Source organism: Tiliqua scincoides, chromosome 2, assembly GCF_035046505.1.
Source record: "Tiliqua scincoides isolate rTilSci1 chromosome 2, rTilSci1.hap2, whole genome shotgun sequence".
NCBI classification, from domain to species: domain Eukaryota; kingdom Metazoa; phylum Chordata; class Lepidosauria; order Squamata; family Scincidae; genus Tiliqua; species Tiliqua scincoides.
In genome coordinates this window covers 97238403-97264393 of record NC_089822.1, presented here as the reverse complement: position 1 = coordinate 97264393, position 25991 = coordinate 97238403, and the positions used below count along the sequence as shown (strand labels likewise).

The 25991-nt window shown below is 40.8% G+C and overlaps 1 protein-coding gene across 1 annotated transcript in view; it reads left to right on the top strand.

The window, feature by feature from the left end:
- Positions 1–25991, top strand: part of PAX5 (paired box 5) — a 265588-nt gene that overhangs the window by 6349 nt on the left and 233248 nt on the right. The window contains exons 2-5 of the mRNA XM_066613994.1: positions 1214–1379; positions 7036–7233; positions 19903–19967; positions 23722–23850. Coding sequence (XP_066470091.1) covers positions 1214–1379; positions 7036–7233; positions 19903–19967; positions 23722–23850 — 558 coding nt within the window. The remainder of the gene's footprint in view (positions 1–1213; positions 1380–7035; positions 7234–19902; positions 19968–23721; positions 23851–25991) is intronic.

Sequence of the window (25991 nt, the reverse complement as noted above, 5' to 3'; positions counted from 1 at the left end):
TTTAGAGGGCTTGAACTAGCTTTAATAATAAAATAGTTTGTGCGGATTTGTTAAATGTCCTGATAATTTTAGAAGATGTTTGCGAAGTTTGACCGCAGTATCAATGGTCATATGATTGGATTTAAGCACACATTTATTTTCTATGTAATTGATTTGTTTAACACAGAGACAGTCAGTTGATTCTGTAGACTTCAAGCTCTCTGTAAATAGAGAGATTAGCTTATTACTTTTGCTCAGTTTTTATCAATCATGCTGGTTATTGCAATTATTTGTTTTCAACATTGCCATTTCTTTCTATTATAAGTGGTTTGCATGATTAACAATTTGAATGTTAATTATATTTTCTCACTTAACTACATGGCACTGTATTTTGCACTCATTGATTTTACCCAGTTTGCTGCTATTCATCTCATTGGGACCCATTTCACATCAGATGAATGTTTCACCTTGCTGAAGGAGAATAGTGAAAATCCACACACGGAAATAATGTGCTAAGCTTGGTTGAGCCAGACTTTGTGGAATCCTAATATTTTCAGAAGCTCTTGTAAATTACATCAACCAGAAATTATATACAGCACATATTTCTAGAGGGTATCTATAATTAAACTGTGATTCTGAAAGAAAAGCGAATGCTTGCGCAAATTCCCTCTTTGGGTCAAATAAGCTAAACTGATGAAGTAAAGGTTTTGGCCTTATTTTCACACAGAGTGAAAAAGATACCCCAATCCTAAACACATTTACATGGGAGAAAGTCCTGCTGATATTAATGTACTGAAAAGCAAGCGTGTTGAGGATTTCGGTTTTAATACCAGTTTTTCAATCAGTTGGCCATCTTTCTTGATTTTGCATTGCCAGAAGACATCAAGGGTTAGCTTAAAGACAACTTTTGAAAAACGGTTTTATAAATCAGAGGCCTGATTCTCATGCCACGTAATCCTGGGCAATTATTGAAGTAATTAGAGCTACACAAGTGTAAAATTGCTATCAGTGTCAAATTAGGCCTCAGTAAATAACATTGTTCCTCCTCCTCTCAGCAAATAAACCATAGCCAGCATTTTAGAAATGCTGAAACTCTGATCAAGAAGTTGTTCAAAGCTTAAAGGTACAGGGGAATCCATAGCTATAAAGGACTTCCATAAGCTTTTCTAAACAGTCACAAAGATGTTTTCTTCTCTGCTTGTTTTTGTTTGTTTTTCTCCCCCATATGTTTCAGGACATGGAGGAGTGAATCAGTTAGGGGGTGTTTTTGTGAATGGTCGACCACTCCCTGACGTAGTCCGCCAAAGGATTGTGGAACTTGCCCATCAAGGTGTCAGACCCTGCGACATTTCCAGGCAACTACGGGTCAGTCATGGCTGTGTCAGCAAAATTCTTGGCAGGTAAAAGGAGATCAGTGAATCGCTTTGATTCTTAAAAAAAGAAAATATCAGATGCTGTTTGTCTGTTACTAGGGTCATAAAGCAGGAGTCATTTCAGCTGAAGACTAGGCAGAATGCCTGGGACATAGCCCAACAATAGCAAGAATTTCAGAGAATTCTAAGTGGATGGCAATATTTGTCTTGTCAAAGCTTAGGAAAGTTAGAAAAAGTATATACATGCAATAAATTTAAGGAAGCTGTGATTATAGTGCTGTGTATGGGGTGCTTCCTACTGAATTAATAGGCAAATTCATTCAGTAGGAAGTTTCCCATTCATAGTGAATGTGAGTCCTCTGCAATATTCTGAAAAGCTATTGTTCAGTGAAATGAATCCCTTTGGTTTTTTTATTGAACGTTCTGCTTTAGCATTTAAAGTACAGTAATAATTATATAAAGTCACCCAAATCCATTGTCAATGCCACGATAGCTACAATCCAGAGTTAACCATATTTAAACCAGCTGATGTGCACTTAACACTGTATTTTGGATTTTGGCTATAAAGTTTCTTCAAAATATTGAAACCATCATTGCCATTTGAAGGGTATTTTATTTACGCAATGAAATTTACTTGAATGAGAGAATAATTAGTAGTGTAATTATTAATAATCTTAAGTTTTGAACTTCAAGTGTACATATCTGTTCATAGTAGAATACTTAAAAGAAAAAAGAGAGGAGATAGTTTTGATTAAATTGGAATTTAAAGTCCAACTTGGTAGGCCTAGGAACAGTATGGTTGTTGTCATAACATGTTTTTGAACACAAAGTGTGATATGATGCTACCTTGGATATTCACTAATGTGAGGGATAGGTTTGGGTTAGGTTTATAAAAAATACATAAATAAAAAGATGACCTGATTATTTTCATTTAAATAAACTTGGATAAGTTGATATACAATGATAAAGAGATCACACTCATGTGCTTTTGCAAAGAGGAGGTGTGTTTACCTGCTTCCTCCCCATGCACAGAGATTTTATGCCACTATATATTTGTTAGTTTTTTAAGGTGTGACAGGGTTCTTTGTCTCCCCTCCCCCATACCTACATCTAAATTGTGATATGCTGTTTTCTTTATTTGTTCTTCCTTTCTCTGCCTAACTTAGAAAAATCTGTGGTTTGTGTTACATTTATTTTGTACGAACTTGTGATTAATTTAGGCTGCTTTTCTATATATGTTATATGAAAATAGCTACAGAGGGACTTCTGAGTAAACATACATAGGGAAGAACACTTTCATTTCAAAAGCATATACATATTTCAACTTTCCCCTCCACTATTATCTCTTCTGTGCTTTAACGGATTAAAAAAAATAACAGCAAGGCATAGTGTAGCTGTAAGAGTTTTACCTGGTATTGAACACAGAAAGTTTTCTCTGAAAACAGCAATTTCACACCTATTAAAATTCTCATAGAAAGTAATTTTGGTACACTTGGGTTCCTCTTGATGAGGGCATACCAACCTCTCTGCATATAGTTCCTAGATTATGGGTACAAAACCACAAACCCTGTTCCATTTACATTAAAACAAAGAAAAATCTGCACTAAAACTGATTATACAGTGCTGGTGAATCCATTCTGAATCCTTTTTTCTTGTGTTATGAACTCTGATTGTCAACAGCAGGATGTAAAGAAGGTCAGCAGATACCAGTAGCTCTTTTCTACCTTACTTTAATTTGATGTAGTTGCTGTTCGATGGGCCAAACAGAATCAGTCCTGAGTTTATACTTTCGCATGTGGGAAGACAGGGTAATGAGCTATAGTTGTAAAACCACTTACTCTAGAGGTGTTCAGCGACTTTAATGGGAATACTGCAGAGCAAGTAGATGCCAGACTGCTGTCTTAAAAGTTTGAATGCGTATTTCCTAGGGGTGGCAAGATAGCAAAATCAAGAAAGAGCCTGTCAGAGATATCAGCACTATTAGGACTTGAGATGTTTCAAGTTTTATTTGAGATGCCACAGCTGGCCATTAGTTTTTTGTATAATCTCTTGAATCTTATCTAAGTGCTGTTACTTAAACAGTAATGTGAACACCAATAGTTTTGTGAAATACTGCCACTCCCCACCAGCCATGTAGATTATTAGCTAACAATTTCTCCTAGTATTTGTGAATAAAATTAATAAACAGGTAACTCAGTTATCTACCAGAAAGAACATCTAACACTTTTACTATTTCTGATCTGTCACTAGATTTATTTGCATTTGTTATGGAGCTAAGAATAGAGTTTCGGAGCTTTGTCCTTTAAGTTGTCAACAATAAATTGAAATTTCGTAGCTCATTATTTTCATAACTAATAATTACAGTTGGTAAAATGTCATTGTAATTGGAGCTCTCTCTCTCTCTCTCTTTCTCTGTTAAAAATATTAAGAAAGCTTATATGTAAAATAAACTTGATTCTAACTTTTGGAATTGGTATTTTTTATTTGGAACCTTTAGGTTAAACTTTGACACAAAAGAAAGAGCAGCAACTATGGGTTATTCAATGACAGGGTAATTCAAGACAAACACCAGCATTTTTTTTCTGTATTTAATAGGTAGTTGTTGAGCTGTGCCAGCTATAAACTTGTAGTCAGTTGTGCTTGTGGACATGAGCAATTACACCTACATGATGGGATCTGCACTGGCAATTCATTGGATCCCAGAGCAGGATCTGGTGCCATTTTATTGCCTTCATCCTGACAATGAGCTTAGGTTCAGATTGTTCAGCTCAAAATTGAGTATTGCATGCTGGGAGCTGTAGTCTCCTCAGGCTTTACCTAAGTTAAATATCAGTGCAGCGTAAACAGTCATTCACAGTACAAATGTTTTGTCATGGCTTGATCTGATGCAGGTTTTCAAATTTGACTCCTCTGCCATAAGGGAAGAAATAAGAATTAATCCTATGCATGTCTACTCAGAAGTAAGTTCCATTATAGTCAATGGGGCTTACTCCTAGGTAAGTGTGGATAGGATTGCAGTCTTATTGGGCCACTCTGATCTTTGCACTTTTGGAATAAGATCCATTTACTTTCCTGGGCTTTATGAGGTTCAGTAGCTAGCTTGATACAGAACCCTATTTACCCACATTTTAAAAATATGAAAGGCATTTTTACTGACTGACAAAATATCATTCTTTCAGATTGGATTCACTCTTACTGTGCTACAGTATTGGGCAATTAGAATATTGGCTTCAAGGCTGAGCTATTAATTAGCAAGTCCCTGGTTTAAATCATTGCCATGATTTTACAAGGCGATCTTAGGCAAGCCATTCTCTCTCAGCCTCAACTCCCCACCTGCGATATGGGAATTATACTGCTATAGTTTACAGGCTTGTTGTAAGATAATGTATGTGAAGCACCTTGAATATTCTAAAGTGCCATATAATGTTAAATATTATTGTCTGGCATTCCCAGACGATTGGTTTTATGGTGCCAAAACAACAGTAACCATGGTACAGCAATTGGTTACTGAGTAAGTGGAAGTAAGAACATGGAAGCATAAACGAAGTAGCAATCACTTTGCATTTTAAAAAAATGGAAATAAAAACTAAACCCTCACAAACTCTGTGGCTGGTCAGGAGTGAAATACTGTTATACGGACCTTGATTTCAGTCCAGTTAAGGTGCAGTTGCTTGAACTGAATGTGATTCACAGCTCAATCCTATTGGAGCAGCTGTCTCACAGTACAGTAGTGCCGAAATGACTGCCGTTGATTCCTGCAGGGCCAGGGAAGCAGCTGGAGGTCTCCTCGGTGTAAGGGAACTTTAGTTAACTGGCACAGATCTGAGGAGATGTGTGTCAGGCTCTGAGGCCTGGGAGGGGAATAGGATTTGGTGGCACCTGAGACTGCTGCACCTCCCCTTCCTGGGGCTAAACCACCCCTTGGCCTACCAAGTTTCTCCCCTCCCCATCTTCCCACCATCCGTCCCCTCCCCAGGAATGCCTCCCCACTGCTTGGCAGTGGGCCTCCATCTGGCACAGACATCCAGTGCCAACTGGTGCTGAACTCTGCACTGATATTGGCTGCTGCAGTGCCAGCTACTATAGATAGTTTAATCTATAACAAAGCTCAATTTATTTCCTCTCTAGTACAGGTGTTTCTCAAATGTACCAGAATGAAACAGTAGACTATTTCTTCAAAAATCTTGTGAGAATAGCATAAACAATGAGTATAAGCAAGACGTATACACTGAAATCAATTGCAAAATTCTCATTGATTTTAATAATTCTAGTGTCCAATTTCAGTATCTCAGTTTGTAGGATATTAGACTCTGCAAACCAAGTATCCAACAATTTTAGTTTAAAAAAAAAGGTTTGTGTAGTTTCCTGAACTGAAATGGATACTAAAGTATAGTCAGATGCTGGATTCAAAATGCAATTGTGTCTTGCTCATATTGGAAACACAATGAAAGTTTCAAACTGGCATGGATGTTCAAGGCTTTTGTATAGAAAAATAATTAATACACATTTATGACAGTACTAATTACATGATTTTTGCTTGATTAAAACTGTGGTTTAGAGCAAAGGATACACATAGCTGAATTTCTCCATTTTGAAACATTAGCTTGTTTTCCCGTCTCGGCAGTAGGAGTCCAGATCCCCAGATGGTTGCTACTGTAGTTAATAATCACTGAACATTGGGCCCAAAAGGGATCCTATACCAAATGTTCCTCCAGTGTAACCTCATTTGTTTTATTGGTGCCTATTTGGTAGATTTCACTATAGTTGCAGCAGTAAAATACAATTTCCTACTGATAAGGATGGTCTTTAAATACATCTCATTGATCAACCTGGAGGGCTTAGTAAGTGGTAAAGGTAGTTGTCCCAAGAAAAAAATTCATCCCCCTGCCTTCCAAGTAGCAGTTAATAAAAATAAATAACAGCCCAATCCTATTCCTGTCTACTCAGAAGTAAGTCCCATTTGTGTCAATGGGGCTTACTCCCAGGAAAGTGTGAATAGGATTGGGCTGTAAATCATTTTGCACTTCACAATTAGCACTTGGGAAAAATGGAAGTAAATGTTAACATTTGGTTAGATTGCATTTGTTTTTTCATACTATTATTATATCAGACATCCCCTTAGTTAGAAAGTTATAGCAAGATTTCTATAGTAATTTATTCCAAAGGATATATGTTCAAAAAAGAAATCTTGTGCCAATTTATGTTTATTCTTGTTACTATTATTGTTACTATTATCGTTACTATAATACAATTTTTCAGTTAATTTTAAATTCTATACTGGCTGTTAAGGTCACACTGCTCCTCTTAACTTGCTATTATGGGGGAAAACATACATACTGTATTATATATAAAGTTACCTTCAGTGGTGAATCCCAGTAAGAACTGAAGCATGATCCAGACAAAATTAAAGAAGTTTAAGGCTGCAATCTTATTTCCTCTCACTTATTGAATTCAGTGAGCACATATGCATAGAATTGTAGTCTTATTGATTTCTATGGGAAAGTAAAATCTCTCCAGTTGAAACACACTGGAACTTAAATTTGGATGGATTGTTCTGTTAATGACTTCATGTAATTTTCTGTAGGCTCATAATATTAGAATACACAATTGTCAAGATTACTGAAAATACATTCCTGTGAATTAATTGTAAATATGCCTTTTCTTTCCTGAAATTTCACCCCAGGTACTATGAGACTGGAAGCATTAAACCTGGAGTTATTGGGGGATCAAAACCAAAGGTCGCCACACCCAAAGTAGTAGAAAAAATTGCAGAATATAAACGCCAAAATCCCACCATGTTTGCCTGGGAGATCAGGGACAGACTTTTAGCCGAGAGAGTATGTGACAACGACACAGTGCCCAGTGTTAGCTCAATTAACAGGTAAGGATCTTCTGGATACAGTACAAAACAAATGCTTTTGGCTACTGTCTTAATTATCTGAAAAAAGAAAAAGACTGTTTTGGTCATTGCAAGAATAAACATGTGCTTAAATTGCACTTTTAGCAATTTTATTTTCATGCTGCATTTATTTATGTATTTTTTTCAATTTGATGCATTGAGTATAACACCTAATACTTAAAGGACCATTTTCTTCCTCATGAGCCTTCCTGCCCTTTAAGATTATCTGGGAAGGCTCTCTTGTGCATTCCACCTTTCTCTGAAGTACGGCTGGTGGATACATGAGAAAGAGGGCTTTCTTCATTGTCATGTCTGGGAGATTCGTGTGGTCCCATCTTTACAGCTGTTGAGACATCACCTGAAGACCTTTTTATTTCAGAAAGCATTTGGTATGACTACCTAATATTATTGTTTGGCTGCCCAGCATTTGACAGCCTGACCACCATGTGTGGATGTTTTGTTCCTTTTGAATTTAATTTTTGCTTGGTTGTTTTTAATCTTTATATGAGTCACATTGGGTATTTTTTTTAAGATGGAAGGGCAAGACAGAAGTGGCTTGATAAAGAAATAAATAAAAACAATAGGAAGAGCATTGACAACTCTCACTGAAGCTATTCCAGGAGTTTAAGGTTATTTTTTCCCCTTCAAAGATGATTTTCTGTCAGTAAGCAGAAGGTGGACCTGTTAATCTCCACAATTGCTTTCAGTAGTTACCTGGAGATTTGTGTGCTGATTCTTGGAGACTCCAAGCCAATCTTTGAAGGTTGGCAATCTTAAGAAAGAGATTCTTATGGGTGCAGTATAGTGTTTCACCCTCTCCCCCCAGCTGTACTATAGCAGCTGTCTTGAATTTCTGCTTTTCTTCTCCTGTAGACAATTCCCTGAAGTGTGAGAACTAGGATGAAAACCAAGAAAATTAGTAATTTACAATACTTGTATACAAAATATGTTTGAGCCTAGAATTCTAGAAGAGGACTGGGGAATGAGAAAAGCTTACAGCCCAATCCTAACCAACTTTCTAGCACTGATGCAGCAGTGCCAATGGGGTGTGCACTGAGTTTGGTGGTGGTGGGGCAGTCATGAATGCCTCCACAAGGTAAGGGAACATTAGGCACTGGAAAGTTGGTTAGGATTGGGCTGTTAGTCCAGGGGTCAGATGGTCACTTTCTTTTTTTAGATTTATGTTCAATCTATATTTATCTTACAACTTTCATGCTGACTTTTTGCCAAAAGAGGCTCCCAAGGTGGCAAACAATAACAAAGATGAATGATTCACTGAAAGTAAACTTGGACAAATCAGTAATATGTCTGATAAAATAAAATAAAATAAATAATGAACAAGTCTGTTAAAACAGACAAAAATAAAATAGAATCTGGAGTTTGAGTATTTTGCACTTCAGCTTATTGATCTTTGCGCTGCGTCTATTAAATCTTACTTGTCAGAACAATTAGTTTTACAAAAGATTTCAAGAGCCTTGCATAAAAAGTAAGGTAGCAGTGTCTTGTAGACAGATTGTGCGGTATGGAGGATTGTGTGCTATGGGGGCTGTGAATGAACAGCCTGCCTGTGAACAGGGTGTTGATTATTGCTTTTCGCATGAAGCAACCACTGTCCCATTAGGCATAATTGTAGTTCACAACATCAAAAAGAAAGTATATATTTCATAAGAGAGTTGAAAGATACTTTGGCTGTACTCCACAATCAATTTACAACATGGCAGTTCATTCCAATTCTACTTTGTTGTTTCCAAATAGGTAGTGTGTGGGTTACATCCTGTGTAAATTATTGTATTTATTACTAAGATACACCACCCAGTAACAAGCATTTCATGTTAAAGGTTGCAAAGCATTTAAACAAGCTCACGTGGTCTGCTCCGTCATACAGGGGAATACAATTCAAGCCTAAATTTGCAACCTGCTTCCATTGTTGCTGTCTGTCTGTGCAAATTGAGATAGTATGTGAATGTGAATGTGATGGTATGTTTTGGAATCCTCTGCATTACAGAGGGTTTTGGGGTGTACTCTCAGTTCACAGAAGGAGCAAGGGATATTAGATACTGTTAGAGATCCCCAGCCTATCCTAGTCCTTTGCCTAGGGCAACAGAAAACTGAATCAATTTTGTAGATTCTCATATGTTACAGGCATCATACAGCTTCTGTCATATTCTGTCAGGAAAAATTTGCACCAAAATATATCATATTTTTCTTTTTAAAAATATAAGATTTCTTTTCAGTTTAGGAAATCCACCATAGATCCTCTTTGCATACAAGTACATTTTCGTATTTTAATAAACAAAATCATGAAAATACATTCATAAATATTCTCCATCAATAACATTCCATTTGTCCTGACGGATAAATAATAAAGAGTTCTGTTAGTAATTTAGAGCCCAATCCCTAGCAATGTGCGCTGACTTACTGCCAGCATGCACTGTTGCAAATGCGCTATAAGGCACGTTTGCAAGGTTTAATGCTGGCCCAGCACCAGAGCTAGCCCAGTGCCAGTCGGCGCTGGGCTAGCACCAGTGAAAAGCTGGCACTCTGCCGCTTGGTGGTCGCCCAAACCGCTGGGCAGTGGAGAGGCAGTTGGGGGTGTTGGGGGGGCAGGGAGGAGGCATTCTGGGGAGGGAGGAGGTGGGAGGAGGGTGGGACCAGTGGAGCTCAGCTCCATCAGATACTGAGTTCTGTGTTGGGCTGTGTGACCTGGCATGGAACTCTTTGATTCTGCAGCAGCTTCAGAGGGGAGAAAAGTCCCCTTCCCCTGAGGAGGTGGTGGCAGCTGCCTGGAGTGCACCGGATGGTGCGATAGTAATTTTTGGTGCCACAGCAGCCCTGTACTCCAGGCAGCTCAGGATTGGGCTGTCTGGCTGCAATCCTATACAGTCTTACCTAGGAGTAAGCCCTACTGAATACAGTGGAACTTCTGAGTAAATGTGATTAGGATTGTGCTGTTAGGTTGTAATCTTATGCACATTTACCTGAGAATATGCCTCACTGAACACAATGGAACTTACATATTAATAAACTGGAAAAGTTAGTTGCCCTTGTCTCATTGAAATTAACAGGTCAAGTTTGTTGAAACTGACTTGTATCCCTTTTACTTCAGTGGGACATAGGCACAATGAACCTTGATATGGAGGCCAACAGTTACTGTAGTGCCATTCAAAATATTAAAGCTTGACTTCTCTTTTCTAAACAGAATGGAAGCTACAAAAGTAGGAAGAGAGGGATAATGGCACATAATATTTCTCTGGACTTCCCAGATCTGGGGCCTTATAATAAGCTTTAATATGCTTTGGTATACATTTACATGGTTTATATTGCGACTAATATGGCCATAGCAATATTGTGGGCAAATCAAATGCCTCCTGAGGTGTCCACTAAATGAAGCTGTACTATTTTTGTATGTCACACACACATAGTTAGAAAAAGCATTTGGCTAAAACTGAGAAGTAAAATAACAACGACCTACAAACCCATTACAAGAAAGAACATGGACTTAAGCCAATTTTGTTCCATTGTTGGCAGCGGTGTAGTTGGCACAAGTCCAAGTATTTCAGGGTTTTGGTTTGGGTTGCCGAAACTAATTTTTGCCTGAAAATAATGTTTTCTAAACAGAATGACCAATCCTTTGCCAAACCCAGTTTGTTAATATTGGTTTACATGTGTAAAAATGACACTATTTCCTCACTGCAATCATTTTGCAGCACTGTTGAAACGTCAACATGCAGAAACCCAGTTTTATCAGCGGGGATGAGGTTAACATGGAATAATTTTGGTTTGAGCATATGGCCCAGGTGTCTGAAAATGAGGGTTAGCTAGGCTGACACTCCTCTGGCCATATGGAAAGGAGTGCGGCAGATAGAATGGTATGTCTGACTGCGTGGTTGGGGAAAAAATTTTAAGTTGCTGTGAGCCAGATGAAATCTTGTGGCTGGCTCAATGTGGCCCCTGGGCCATAGTTTGGAGACCCCTGTTCTAGAATAATGAATGAATGTATGTATAATGTAACCATATAAACTGAAATCTAAGATGCATTTTTGCACCCCGAGTGCACCGTTCTCACCGCAGACGCCTACATGCTTGTGGATTATTGACTGCCTTCCTCTGACGATCTTTGGATCTGGAGTTTGAGGGAGAAAATATTAGAATTATCCTGAATCTGTTGTCTTATTGGTTTAGACCCCATAAGGCAGTGGTTCTCAAACTGGGGCGTTGTGACGCCTCAGCCAGAGAGCCCTGGCCTCTTCTCCTTTAAGGGGTGGGGAGAGGGAGAGGCAGTGATGCGATCACTGGGATCGTATTGCTTTGGAGGGGCGTAGGGGCTTGGCTGCACTCACCACAGCCTGCAGCAGCCTCCCCGGGGTGCGGGGAGCCCTGCGCCAGCCTCCGCACTGCTCCCCAACATGAGGAGAATGCCCAAATAACGACCGTGACCCACTTCTGATTTGCGATCGTGAAACCAGAAGTAGGTCGCAGTCATTATTTTGACTGACTCTGCATGTTGGGGAGCCCTGTCGAGGCTGGCACGGGGCTCCCCACACCCCTGGGAGGCTGCTGCAGGCTGTGGTGAGTGCAGCCAAATCCCTGCGCCCCTCTAAAGTGACACAATCCTGGTGATCGCATCGCTGCCTCCCCTCTCCCCCGCAAGGACTTACAGCGGGGCTCAAACTCCCTGTAAGTTTGAGAACTGCTGCCATAAGGAATGTGTTCTTCCTTGAGACATCCATTCCCCTGAAAGGTCTGGGACACTATTCCATATTTGTGGAGGTCAAAGAAAGTCAAAAGGCCCAGAAACTGCAGAGGGCCTGCTCTGTGCTGCTAAGCCTCAAAGGAGAAATGTAGGCTTGGGTGGAATCTGTTGTCTTATGGTTCCTGTGGCCTGAGTCAGAGACACTCTATTTTTTTAAGAGCTGGAAAGTTTCAAAGATGGATTGAAACCCATGGAATGTAGTCATCCCACTCTTACCACCTGGTTTAGTAGGAAGTTTTTTTTTATTTTTTTCTGTTTTTGGAGCATGCTGTCTGGATAAGAGGCTGTCTCCAAATATTCTTTTGCTGATAAAATATTGATGCTTTTTGTTTTTTTAATCTTTCCCAACTAGCAAAAACAAAAGTACACTGTAGCTCCATCTTTAAACCTGGGTTTGTTGTTTGAATAATACTGAGACATTTCTATTTCATAAATATAACAATTAGAGCCAGGGTGGTGTAGTGGTTTGGGAGGTGGACTTAGACCTGGATGATCCAGGTTCAAATCCCCCCTCAGCCACAAAGCTTCCTGGGTGACCTTGGGCCAGTCACTTTCTCTCAGCCTCACCTACCTCACAGGGTTGTTGTGAGGACAAGAAGGAGGGGAGGAGCAGCTGTGTAAGCCGCCCTTGGAGGAAGGGCGGTATAAAAATGTGAAAAATAAATAAATAAATATGTGCTAATAAAATAATAAATAATACATTTAATGTTCTTAAAATAGTAAAGTAACTGTTGAACTGATAAGGAAATAGGTATTGCAAGTACAGTGCAGTATTTCATTTTTATTCCAAATTTTCTTTTTCCCTCCAAAGTGCTTAGGGACAGAAAATGTTTCCCCTGGCATCCAAATTTACAGAAATTTGATGCTTCTTCTCCTGAGTAACATGTCTGGTTTCATGCATCCCTCTAAGTCTAGTACACACAACAGAGCCTTGATTATAGTCCAATCAGTGGCGTCATTAGGGTTCACGTCACCTGGTGCGGCAGGCCAGCATGTCACCCCCATGATGGACCACCTTCCATGCAGTGGGCGGGGCAGCGCCCTGGGTGGTGGTACATAACCATGTCCCCACTGGTTTTTTGCTGTACCATTTGATAGAACACAGATATTTCAACGCGGTTTGTTTAATTGCATTCTGCATGAAATCACACATCGATTGATATATAACGTGGTGGTATTATTCCTACAAATGGTGATTTTAGTGATTTTGGTCACTGGTGGTGTCACTCCCTCCCCAAGGATGTCAACTTACACCTTATTGCAGTAGTTTTCAAACTTTTAGCACTGGGACCCACTTTTTAGAATGACAGTCTGTCCAGGACCCACCAGAAGTGATGTCATGGGCGGAAGTGACATCATCAAGCAAATTAAAATAAATAATTCTAAATAATTAAATTGAAGTAAACAAATAATTAAATAAGGGGAAAGCCAGCCCTGTTCCACCAAGTGAATTTTCTCTGTAGCCTGCCTGTAATATCCCCCCCCCCCAAATCACTAAGATTTTCAGCCCTACCAAGTGCCCAGTTCAATTTAAGTTCTTATGTTTGAACCATATCATTGTCAGGATCCACCAGGCTTTGCAAGTCTAAAAAAGGAGAAAATTCACCTTACCGATGGGAGCCTCTGTTTTTATCTTTTTTAGTGGAGGGGGGAGGCTGCCTTCTGGAGCATTTGTTGAGCTTCATTTTCATCAGGTTGGGACCATTCTGGTGCATTCCCCTTTGCCTGACCTGATCACGAGCCAAGGCACATTTGCTTAATCATGAGTAAACATGACCTTGTGGCTCAGTTTCGCTTTCCATAGGGCTCAATGCATTCGTCAGCTTGGAGGGAGGAACCTCCTTCTCGGAAGGAAGTTTTTTGAGGGCTGCATTCATCGGATCGGGACCATTCTGGTGTTGTTGGATTCCTTTCAGCCTTCCCTTTCCGATGGACTATGACATGTTCACCTACTCACAAGTAAACGTGCGATAGGGCCCCGTTTCACTTTCCATAGGACTCCACGCATTTTTGTTTTCTGGTTTTTTGGCCATAACCTTTGATTGAATGGAGATCTTTCATTCTGGTTTTTTAAAATTGCATTCTGCTGTAAATTCCACATTGATTGGTATATGACATGATGGTATTCTTCTTAAAAACCGTGATTTTAGTGTGTGACCCCCCCAGTGCACATCGCCTCCCTGTGAGCATCTCTCGGTGCGGCCCGTAACCCCCCCAGCAATGCTGCTGAGTCCAATCATTTATAAAATACAGTGCAGACTCAGCCAGGCCTCTCTGTATGTTCTTTGTCTTTTGAAGATAAACCAATGTTTGCAGGATGATTGGTAGACTTGAATTCACCCCTTGCAAGTGCAATATATTTTAATTCTGTAGCATTTTAGTTCTGGGATGATAAGGTACTAGTAGAGGACCTCATGCAAATGTATCAGATGTGTACACGTACAGACATGTGTTGCAAGAGTATACGTTTCTGTTATCAATTTCATACATTAGCAGCAGAAAGCAAATTTAGTGCCTTCTGAAGGAGTAAATAAATACCAAGTTAGTAGTCATGTCTGTTTCACAAATGCATACTATTGCATAGTGGGAGAAATATGTAAAAGATACAAATGTTCCTAAAAAAAGAATAAATGAAGAAGGTGCAGATAAAACTGCAGAACATTTATGGAGTTGTTTTGCTGCGGAAAAAGGAGGGCAATAACTATCATGGGAAAACCTAATACATTGTAGCTATACTTGGGGATGATTCACATATTATGTAGTACTTATATTTGTCATGTAGTATTTGCTGCAGTGAGCACTTAAAAGTGTGAAGTGAAGATGTCCATCTTTTTATTATTATTGTTGTTGTTATTATTATTATTAACAACAGTATTTATATACTGCTTTTCAATGAAAAGTTCATGAAGCTGTTTACAGAGAAAAAACAAATAACTAATAGCTCTAAACATGCAGTGGATATGCAGGAGAGAGCTGCAGTCTAGTGTGGGTTCCCAGTTCATTCCACTGCATGTCCCTGAGCATTTGGAGAAGTGCAGTATACCTGTGATAAAACTTATGGCATAAAGTGTTAATTATACTCGGAAGCAAGCATTCAAGGCAGGATTCACCCAGCTCTCTAAATACAAAGAGCTGTGTGGTAGCCAAATTGACCGGACTGGCAGCCCAATCCTGTGCTTCCCAGTGCGTAGGGCTGCATTGGTGGCAAAATGGCTACTGCTGTATCCCATGGGGCTGGGAAGCACAGTGGGGTCTACTTGGGGTAAGGGAGCTTCTGCTCCCTTACTCTGTGTAATCCCCAGGCGTCCCCAATGGGTCTCCTTGGATCTGTGCTTGAGAAGGCACAGATTTGAGCAGACCCATGTGGGGTCTCTAGGCCGGGAGGGGGGTTAGGATATGGTAGCAGGGCCATCCCGTGCTCCCCCAGAGCTTTGGGTGGTGGTCCCCCTTCTCCATCTGGTGCTAGCTCAGTGAGGGCTCACGTTGAACCAGCACCCACGCCGGACCCACACAGATTGTCTCAGGTATGCCTTACAGCATGTTTGCAACACTGCACGCCTGTGCTCAGCCAGCGCAGCCCAAATAGGATCAGGCCCTAAAGTATTTTGGAAGTGGAGAAAGAGCCATATGCTGCTGTGTGGAGGCACTGCTGCTCGTTTTAGACCTACTTATACTCACAACTCCTGCCAGACAATCCCTGACAGCATTTCAATGCGTTCTGCTTAGTCAGCACCTTCTGCTGCAACAAGAAGAATAATTAGGAAAAATATCAAGGTATAGTGTACCCTTAAAATCTGGAAGATGGAACTGGAACTTTCTGCTCAATATCTAAAAAAGAGAGATTTTAAATTTTCAGCTTGTCTGGAAATCATCTTCTCTGATTATGGGCACAATCTGAACTACTCCTTAACCCCATATAGGGCTAGTGGAATTGTCCAAAGTTACTCAGTATCGAAGCAGTGCATATGCTAAAATGTGCTTGTTTCTTATGCCTTCAGCTCTAGAACTGGGAGAAGGGCACTGTTGCATAGATTAGCAAGACCTGGCTTAATTTAAGTGTTGTGTGGATGACCTGGCACCAGCATTGTTCTGGGTTCCATCCATGCCCAAGCATATTTTTTCTGACTTAGTGTAACATTTGAAAACTTGTCCTTCCAGTGACTGTTTCTCAGGCATTACCTACATTAGACACAATGCTTCCCTCATGGCCTTGTAGCCCAGAATCTGGACACAGTGTCCCACCGCTCCCCAGCACACTAACAAATGCCAGCAAAATGATTGGTGCAGGAATTGCACCAAACAGCTGTCTAGTTCCCACCTTTGCATATCCACTGCACAACAATTCCACACCCTAGTGCAGGTTGAATGGGTCTTATACTGAGATGTATTTACCTGCTGATTGCAGCCACTGGAACGCATACTTCAGAACCTCCTTCCAATCAGCTCTTGCACACACTTCCAGGAAGAAACCACCACACAATGAGAGAGTGTTTATCCTCACATGGTTAAAACAAGCCCATTTACCTTGATGATGACTAGAAGTAAAAACCTTTGGGGTACACAAAGTAAGAACCCTCGGTTTTATTTTCTACAATTGTAGCTCAGCTACGAAAGGTTTGGGAAACATAGGCATTGATCAAATAATGCCCTATACTTAAAACACATCATAATTATGCTGTTTACTCATTGCTGAATTGTACAAAGGAAGGAGCAGATACAATAATTTGGAATATTAAAGAGGGAAATGTTTAAAAATCGACAGGGGGTATTATTTTGTGAACTTATCAGACATGAAAATATGATATAACCTGGATGATAACCAGGCAAAAGCTGGGAATATGGCCAGTTAACTAGCCACAGAGGAAATAATCAGCTCACTAACTGCCAATGAAAATATTATACTAAAACAGGCATATATACTGTGTGGAGAATTATGCCAATTAACCATTGCGCTATTTGAATAAAAACCATTCTATAGTGAGTGCATCAATCTTGTTCTTATTTGAATCGTTGGCAAGATTTCCATTTGTGTCACTAGGAAATTAGAGCAGACCTCTTGCTTTCAGTGTTGTTCTGTTCTTTTAAAATGTGCATTTTTTTTTGTTGTGCCAGAAGTGGAAACTAGACAAATTCTGTTCCCTAGCTGTGCTGGGATACAGTAACTATTTTATATGTGCTAGGAAGTCATTATTTTGGAACTAGGAATGGCTATGTATTGGTTTAATAATTTGGTATAAAAATTATGGTGATAATGTTTAGGACTGTTCTACAAGTTGCTGTAATCAACTGATAGAAATCAGCAGAGAGGAAATGCAATTGCAAGTATCTTGTTAATGAGGCATTTCCTGTTGTGGGGTTTTTAGAGTCCAATATATATATTGGACAGCTCCCTGAATGGCTGAGAATGTCGAGAACTTGAAGCAGCTGGCAAGCCGAACTGAGTGATTCCACCTGCTCTTGGTGTGAGCAAGAAGCATCTTGGCTGCCCTCCATGTGAGAGATGGAGCTGCTTGTCAGCCTGCCTGGGAGAACTGGAGGCCAGAAGTGAGACCAAACCAGGAAGTTATATATATATAGTTTAGCTTTTGTCCATCTGTACTAGCAACAATCAGGATGGGGGTTATCTCCCTGAACATCTGGAGTCAACATACATATGAATTCCCTTCTGCTGAATCAGAAAGTCTATCTATTTAGGCAGGTTACTGGGGGCTTTTGGGCTAGATCCTGCCTTGGTTGCACGTGGTGCTCCTTACCAGCCTCCTGATGGCATGTTGGGCAATGCCACTGCAACTGGTATTGAGGGTTCAGGGATCAACTCAGCTGATGAGTGTGGGCCTCTGGCCATTGCCCCATCTGGCCATCCCCTAATGCCACACATGGATGTGTGTCCATATTGTCTGTACTGACTGGCAGCTCTCTATGGGTGTAGAAAGAATTCTTTTCTTGCTCTACTGGATTTAAATCTGAGATCTTCTGCATGCAAAGTATGTTCTCTATCACTGAGCTATGGCGTCATCCCCAGTGACTGCTCTGGTGGCCTTGTTGTGCATGCTGGCAGTGCTAGAGTGCTCAACTCTATTGTGCAACATCCACCAGGAATGCACGTTCCACTAGCAGAGTCCAATGGATATGACTGGGCTGCACACCCCATTCATTTAAAAGGGATTTTAGTGCATCTGAATTCCTATGAATAGGGTGGCATCTGTGAATTAGGGTGACACCAGGATTCATGAGACCTGTGAAGGGCTGGAAATGACATCATTAAGCAGAAAGTGACATCATTCTCACATAGAAACTCATTAGCTACAAATGACAGAAGAGAAAATGTGCCAATCTTGTTCATAGTTTCAAGAAATGAGAGAGTCCAATTTATCAAGCTGAGAGAGCCAAATTACAATGGGGGCAGATAAATGGCTTCTGGGGGCCGCATTTGTCCTGCAGACCTTATGTTCGACACCCATTGTGTGTTGCATTTGTGGAATGGAAGCCTTTCATTTCAGTATGGATTTGCTGTTTATTATATTTGATTTTGGACCACTTGCTCTGCTTTTTTAAAAACTTTACTTTTGACTTTCCTTTTATTGTTTTTTGCTAAAATAGTTATATATTGTGTCCAGATTTTAATGAATGCGTTAATTAATACATGAATGTGAACAGTTCCAGATGAAATCCATCCATCCATCCATCCATCCATCCATCCATCCATCCATCAGAGCAGTGATTTTCAGCTTTTTTCATCTCACGGCACACTGACAAGGAACTAAAATTGTCAAGGCACACCATAAGTTTTTGATTATTGACAAGGCACACCATGCTGTTGGTGGGGGGGGGGGGGGGCTCATATCCCTAATGGTCCTATTAATAAATGACCCTCCACCAAACTCTTGTGGCATACCTGGGAACCATTCGCGGCACACCAGTATGCCACAGCACAGTGGTTGAAAATGGCTGCACTAGAGGCTGACATCACATTTGCATGACTTGGTGTGTCTTTTTTATTGGTTTATTTTTAAGAACATAAGAACAGCCCCACTGGATCAGGCCATAGGCCCATCTAGTTCAGCTTCCTGTATCTCACAGCAGCCCACCAAATGCTCCAGGGAGCACACCAGATAACAAGAGACCTGCTTCCTGGTGCCCTTCCTTGCATCTGGCATTCTGACATAGCCCATTTCTAAAATCAGGAGGTGGCACATACACATCATGGCTTGTACCCCGTAATGGATTTTTCCTCCAGAAACTTGTCCAATCCCCTTTTAAAGGCATCCAGTCCAGATGCTATCACCACATCCTGCGGCAAGGAGTTCCACAGACCGACCGCACACTGAGTAAAGAAATATTTTCTTTTGTCTGTCCCAACACTCAATTTTAGTGGATGTCCCCAGATTCTGGTGTTATGTGAGAGTGTAAAGAGCATCTCCCTATCCACTTTATCCTTCCCATGCATAATTTTGTATGTCTCAATCATGTCCCCCCTCAGGCGTCTCTTTTCTAGATTGAAGAGGCCCAAAATCCATAGCCTTTCCTCATAAGGAAGGTGCCCCAGCCCAGTAATCATCTTAGTTGCTCTCTTTTGCACCTTTTCCATTTCCACTATGTCCTTTTTGAGATGTGGCAACCAGAACTGGACACAGTCCTCCAGGTGTGGCCTTACCATCGATTTGTACAACAGCATTATAATATTAGCTGTTTTGTTCTCAATGCCTTTTCTAATGATCCGAAGCATAGAATTGGTTTTCAGTTTTTAGTTAACAAAACTTGTCTGGAAAATAAAATCATAATGAATTGAACAAATTTGGGAGACTCATCAGGCTAGGTTGTTATTTATCTGCATAGCTAATTTGCTTTTTCTTGTGGTTTGTATGCCTAATAGTAAGTAGCCATTTGTCTATATGCAGGATTATACGGACAAAGGTACAGCAGCCACCCAACCAGCAAGTCCCAGCTTCCAGTCATAGCATAGGTAAGGCAAACTTTTTTATACTTAAAAAAGAACTATATATGTCTATATATAATGCAATTCATTCCAAGGAACTTTTAATCACTCTTATGGGCAGATAATTCTGCATAGAACACTTCAGCACACGTACTAATGCACCTTCTTTGTCATTCTCCAAGGGCTGAACATGGTAAATGAATTTTATAAATACTGCTAAAAGGTTTTGAATCTTACTGATTATTATGATAAATAGCTTTCACCATGAGACAGAAAATTGAAATCTAAACCTAAAAAAAAAAAAAAATCATCCCACTAATGGGGGTCTATAGAATGTCAGATAATTAAAGTAATAAATCAAGAAAGGGATAGTTATTCATAACATTTTCTGCATCATTAGTCAGTAAGTAGTTTTGAATGTGTTTTTTCTTCTATCAACCAACCCTTCCATAATTCTTTGTGCACTTGCAATTTTGAGTGAAGAGGTAGCAAAACTTTCAAAACTTTCTTCGGTTTTCTCCCCCTTTTTGCCTAATTCAGATGCAAGACCATCTAACTATAGTCATTGAAGAGTGATGGCCTTTATATTAGGGTTCTTCTGGTAGAGGCTTTGACTCAGGAGCATAGCTTTCCTTAAATACAAGTCAGTTAACTCTTATATAATACTGTATATTCACACTGATGTAGTTCTGCTGAACTCAGTGAGATGAAACCGAATCAAAGTATTTTGGCAGAACTAGGTGTGAGGCAGTTTCTATTGACTGTCTTAGCTTGATTTTAACTGCTTCCTTTCTTTTTAATGCAGTTATTAAAAATTTCCATCTGTGTATTCCTATAGAACTGTGAATTCAATACATTTTATTTGGATTTTTAAAATTAACTATTTTTTTCCAAATTGAAACTGTGGGTCGCACCCAACGTAATGCTTCCATGAGTGAAAGCGTATTCTGTAATCATAGCCTTCCTCCCAGTGGTGTAATCTGAGTGGGGAGGCTGGTGAATCTTCCCCTCCATGACACTCTTGTGGTTTTCTGGGCTCTTCATGAGGTGTGCGCACATGCATTGCATTTGCTGCACTTGCTGACACATCATTGTGTCACTCCACCCCAGGCACTGGCTGGCCCCACACCACAGCTACTCCCTCCAAGTACTTCAGGAAGGTTTAAGACCTGCAGAGGGGCTTAGCATGAGTGGAAGGGGCTTTGACCAAGCAGAATGGTCTATCCCCTCTTGAAGGGAGCTTGTAGAGTATGCTTCTGTTTATGGAAGCATTACTCTGGATACTATCCTATATTTTTAAATATTAACGTTTTGATCCAGAACTCCATTTAAAATATTCTTAGATTTAAACCAATGTAACCCCACTGGTTTCAGTAGTTACTAAACATCCTATTAACATCCTAGCAATTGACTTTAAATTATGGACTGGGCTATAGGGAAGTAATTCTCCTACCTCTTACTCTAGGACTATCCTCTTGACATCAGTTGCATTATAGAGTAAAGTTTGAATTCCACATATGGAAAGTTATTTCTATTTCACCCCAAAGTATAATTTTGACAAATACCAATATACGTTTTTGGAAGTGTGAGGTGCACATATATGGGAGATATTTGATAATGAGTAGGTTTCTAAGCTTAGCTTTATGTATATATCAAGAAACTTATCAGTTATGAGGGGGGAAAATTAATGCAAGTGATTTGAAAAAATGAAAAAAAACAGCCCAATCCTAACCTGTACTGCATCCAGAGCAGGGTTGGGCCCATTGCGGCTCAGACAGGGGCAAGGGGAATTCCTTCTCTGCACCTCGGGTAAAACTGCAGTAGCCCCAATGGGTCTACTTGGATCTGTGTTACCTCAAGAGGTGGCACTAATCCGAGCAGCCTTGAGCTACTTCAGCTGCCCGGGACTGGGGTTAGAATACAGCACAAGTCTGGATCCAAAGACCACCCGCTCACCCACCGCTTGCCCATGAGTCCACCCACCACCTTCCCTCCCCCACCCAGAAACATCTTTTTCCCACCCTCTGTCCACCCCCCAGACCCCCATGCTGGCCTGACTCAGCCAGCGCAGCTTTACTGGTTTGCCAGCCCAAGAGGCTTGGGCCAACCTCCCTCCTTGAGCGCTGGCGCGAAAGTGCTTTACGGCACTTTTGTGTCACCCGTGGGTCAGCACAAGTTACATGAGGTTGGAATTGCACCCAAAGCCTAATACAACATACAGTTCAATCCTATGCATATCTCTTCTGAAGCAAGTCTCATTATAGGCAATGGGGCTTACTCCCAGGTAAGGGTGGAGAGGATTGCAGCCTTAGGACCCGATCCTATCCAACTTTCCACCACCAGTGCAACTGCAATGCAGCCCCGAGGTAAGGGTATAAGTGTTCCCGTATCTTGAGGAAGGCCCTGTGACTGCCCCACCACCACAGGAGGCAGTGCATGCCCCACTGGCACAGCTGCACTGGAAAATTGGATAGGATTGGGCTGTTAGTTGGCTACATATCCTACTGCAGCTTTTTTTACTCATCTAGAATTTCCACTGAAATCAACAGAGCTCTGAGTAAAAGACAGGGTTGGCTGTATTATTTGTCAAATTGGGATGCCCACTTCAGAAAGCAAATTTTGGACAGAACTGAAGGCCAGCAGTTCTTTAATGTTTTTGTTATATTTTTAGCTCTTGGCAGGGGCACCATTTGCATTTACTGCCTCAGATGCTACAGTGTGTTGGACTATCTCTGCTGCCTAACAGCCTAAGTGTGCAATCCTAACCACTTATGTCAGTGCTTTCCAGCACTGACATAAGGGCAATGCAGCTCTGAGGTAAGGGAACAAACATTCCCTTACTTTGAGAAAGCTTCTGTGAGCGACACCCAACTGCAGGATGCAGCACATGGCCCATTGGCACCACTATGCCAGTGCTGGAAAGCACTGACATAAGGGGTTAGGATTGCGCCCTAATTCCGTTTGGCTCTGCACCTATAAGGCGGCACCTTATAGAACTGAGTACCTCCAGGTGTTAACTTCCCTTTACTTTAGACAGATAAAGTCTAAAGCCCAACCTGGAGGCATCAGGTTACTTTAAAAGCCCAACCTGGAGGCATCAGGATCAGAGACAGGTAGTTTGCACACTAGGCAAGACTAACTACTTTCAACTCCCTCAAACATTGCAACATTGCAAACATTTTCAAAAATTGTGCTCTACCTCCCAAAGTCAGTACTGTTCTCCCCCTCCCCAAAGTCTGCTCCCTAAGCAGCTGCCTAGTTGACCTAATGATCCCTAGCCCTGCCCAGGGATAGAACCTGGGCCTTCTGCATGTAAAGCATGTGCTCTAACACTGAGTGATGGCCCCTCCCCAACTTCCTATGTGTTGACCACTATGAAATGGCAAAAGGCCTTGATCCCAGCACCATTCTGCACCACTGTTCTCATGCTATAAGGGATGGACTGTATATGGTAAGTGGGACTGAGCAGGATATTGTTGCTACACATGCAAGGAACATGACGATAATTTAGTTGCAGCTGTACAAATCCAATCATTCTGTCACTGTAGAAGTCAATAATATAGGACTGGGATGCTGGACATGCCAGAAAATTTAATTCAAGCATTACAGAAATGCTCTACACCCAAACTTCATTAAAACGGAACTACATAGTTGAATGAGGAGATGTTGGGTCATATGGAATTTAAACACACAAATAAAAACGGCGGTAATTGTAGAAGTTATGCACACGCCTTTTATTTCGTATGGATTTGTGCACTGATTAATTTGCTTCTAATTACAGCCTCCACAGGTTCTGTGACACAAGTGTCCTCAGTAAGCACAGACTCAGCGGGCTCCTCCTACTCCATTAGTGGGATTCTGGGAATTACATCTCCCAGCGCTGAAAGCAACAAACGCAAAAGAGATGAAGGTAAAAACAAAGTCTTTTTTCTCGCTTTCATATTATGATAGACAAGAAAGTATTATATGGCATCATGTCCCCAGTCTCTAGCACTATATTTCATACCTGTTTCCAGGGTAAAGAGAAGTGTCGAAATTATTTTGTAAGTCACTTTGTGTATGTTTTTTTTAATATCAAAAAATCTAATTATATTTATAGAGAGAGACAGAAATAGAAATAAGGAGAGTAGTTTCAAAATATATGCAAAAGATGCTTGGAAGTTATGTTTCAGCTCATCAACAACACAGTGAGACTGTAAAAGGATAAAGCACTCCATTCTCGGTGTGCTGTAGTGTGGTAATTTAGGGCCCAATCCTATTCAACTTTCCAGCACTGGTGCAGCTGCAATGCAGCCCTGAGGTAAGGGAATAAACATTCCCTTATCGTGTGGAGGCCTCTGTGTGTGCCTCCCCACCATAGGAAGCAGCATACACCATACTGGTGTGGCTGCACTGGCACTGGAAAAGTGGATAGGATTGGGCCCTCAGCAAGTTTACATTTGTGGTTTTTTTGTCCAAGGATCATTCCAATTTCGTTTAAGGATACAGTGAAAATGGAAAGGACGAGGTTCCAAAATTCCCATTATTAAATAGATGGGGACCTGGGGTTTTCAAAACAATGCCAATTATTACATGAATTGGCAATGCGATAAAACACCTTACGTTGTTTGATTATGTTAATTTGAGAACTGGGCTATGCCTCTGACTCTTCTTGCAGGGTCAGATTCACTGAGGGCATTATCACACCACCCCTTTTTAATGCTATTTTTTAAAGGTTTTTTTTTTTAAAAAAACCTTGCATTGCTGATCCAGATTTCCAGATGGTTCAACATTAGCATCAGGTTCACTTAACATGTCCTCATTCAAGCCACCTGTTGTACTTTAGAAAGGCTGTACTTTGAAAGGCTGGATCAGTATTTATTAGGACTGAGATATATACAGCCCAATCCTATAGGGCTGCCCTGCTAATGGAACAAGCGTTTCGCCAGCGCTGACTGCCCTATGGCAGTTGTAGACAGCACTCTGCAGAAGCCTGGAGCCTTCCTATGAGCGTTGGTGGATCCAGGAGATCCTGCCGAGTCAGGTAAGGAAGCAGGAGAGGGCAATAGGGTCAGGAGGGTGGAACAGAGAGGGGACAGGGTGGAACGGGGAGATTACGGGGGCAGGGGAAGAGTGGATTGGTTCTAGGAAGGTTGGGTTAGGTGGCACTGCAGCTACCGAATCCTAGCCCCTTTCCCAGGCTCAATTCCGTGGTTTGGCTCCATGTAGACCTCTCTGCACTACGGAAGCTTACCCCCCTAGTAAGAAAGCATATGTTCCCTCATCCAGAGGAGACCACCACAACCGTGCCTCCCCTCAGATGCTGCAGTAGCTATTTTGGTGCTGCTGCATCAGTGGGGTGGGGGTGGGGAAATAGGATTGGGCTCTTAATGAATTGGTAGATTAATCTATTAAAACTTTGGCTGATTAATCTGTATGGGCCAGCCTTACACACTAACTTTTAAGCAGCTACAAGTTTGATTGAAAGGCACACTTGTTTTTTTTTTTTTTGAGGTTATTTTGTTTAGTGTGCTAATAGGTAATGAAAAAAGAAATTATTAAAGATGACCTTTCCTTCTAGCAGTGACTTCTAATAGCTTGGGTTTGTTAAGATTGTAAAGGTGTTTCACACTTTGTTAAAGATTTCAGAAAAGTTCTCATAGTGAGGTATTCAAAACATGCAATTTTACTTAAAACTGATTTATTTATAATTTAAAAGACAGTTGGTTAATCAACTAAAATTCTTTCATCTGTTGACAGCTGTAGTGCACATAAATTCACTTAAAATGTCAGTCTGTATTGACTCCAGTACATTAAAAAACCTGTAAGAACAGACCCAAACTGAATAGTCTGATTACACCAACACATAAAGGAAGGCTTTGGAAAGCAGATTTTCAGCTTTCAGAAATTGAAAGTTGTAGCAGATGGCTACATTGAGCTAGCAGTTCTATGGATCTGAAGCACTGTTGCATACATATGTGAAGAATTGCCCCCTCCACTGGAGGAAATGGGGAAGACTACTTGTCAATGAACTTGAATGGGGGTGGCATGAACAAAGTGTACCCATTGTTG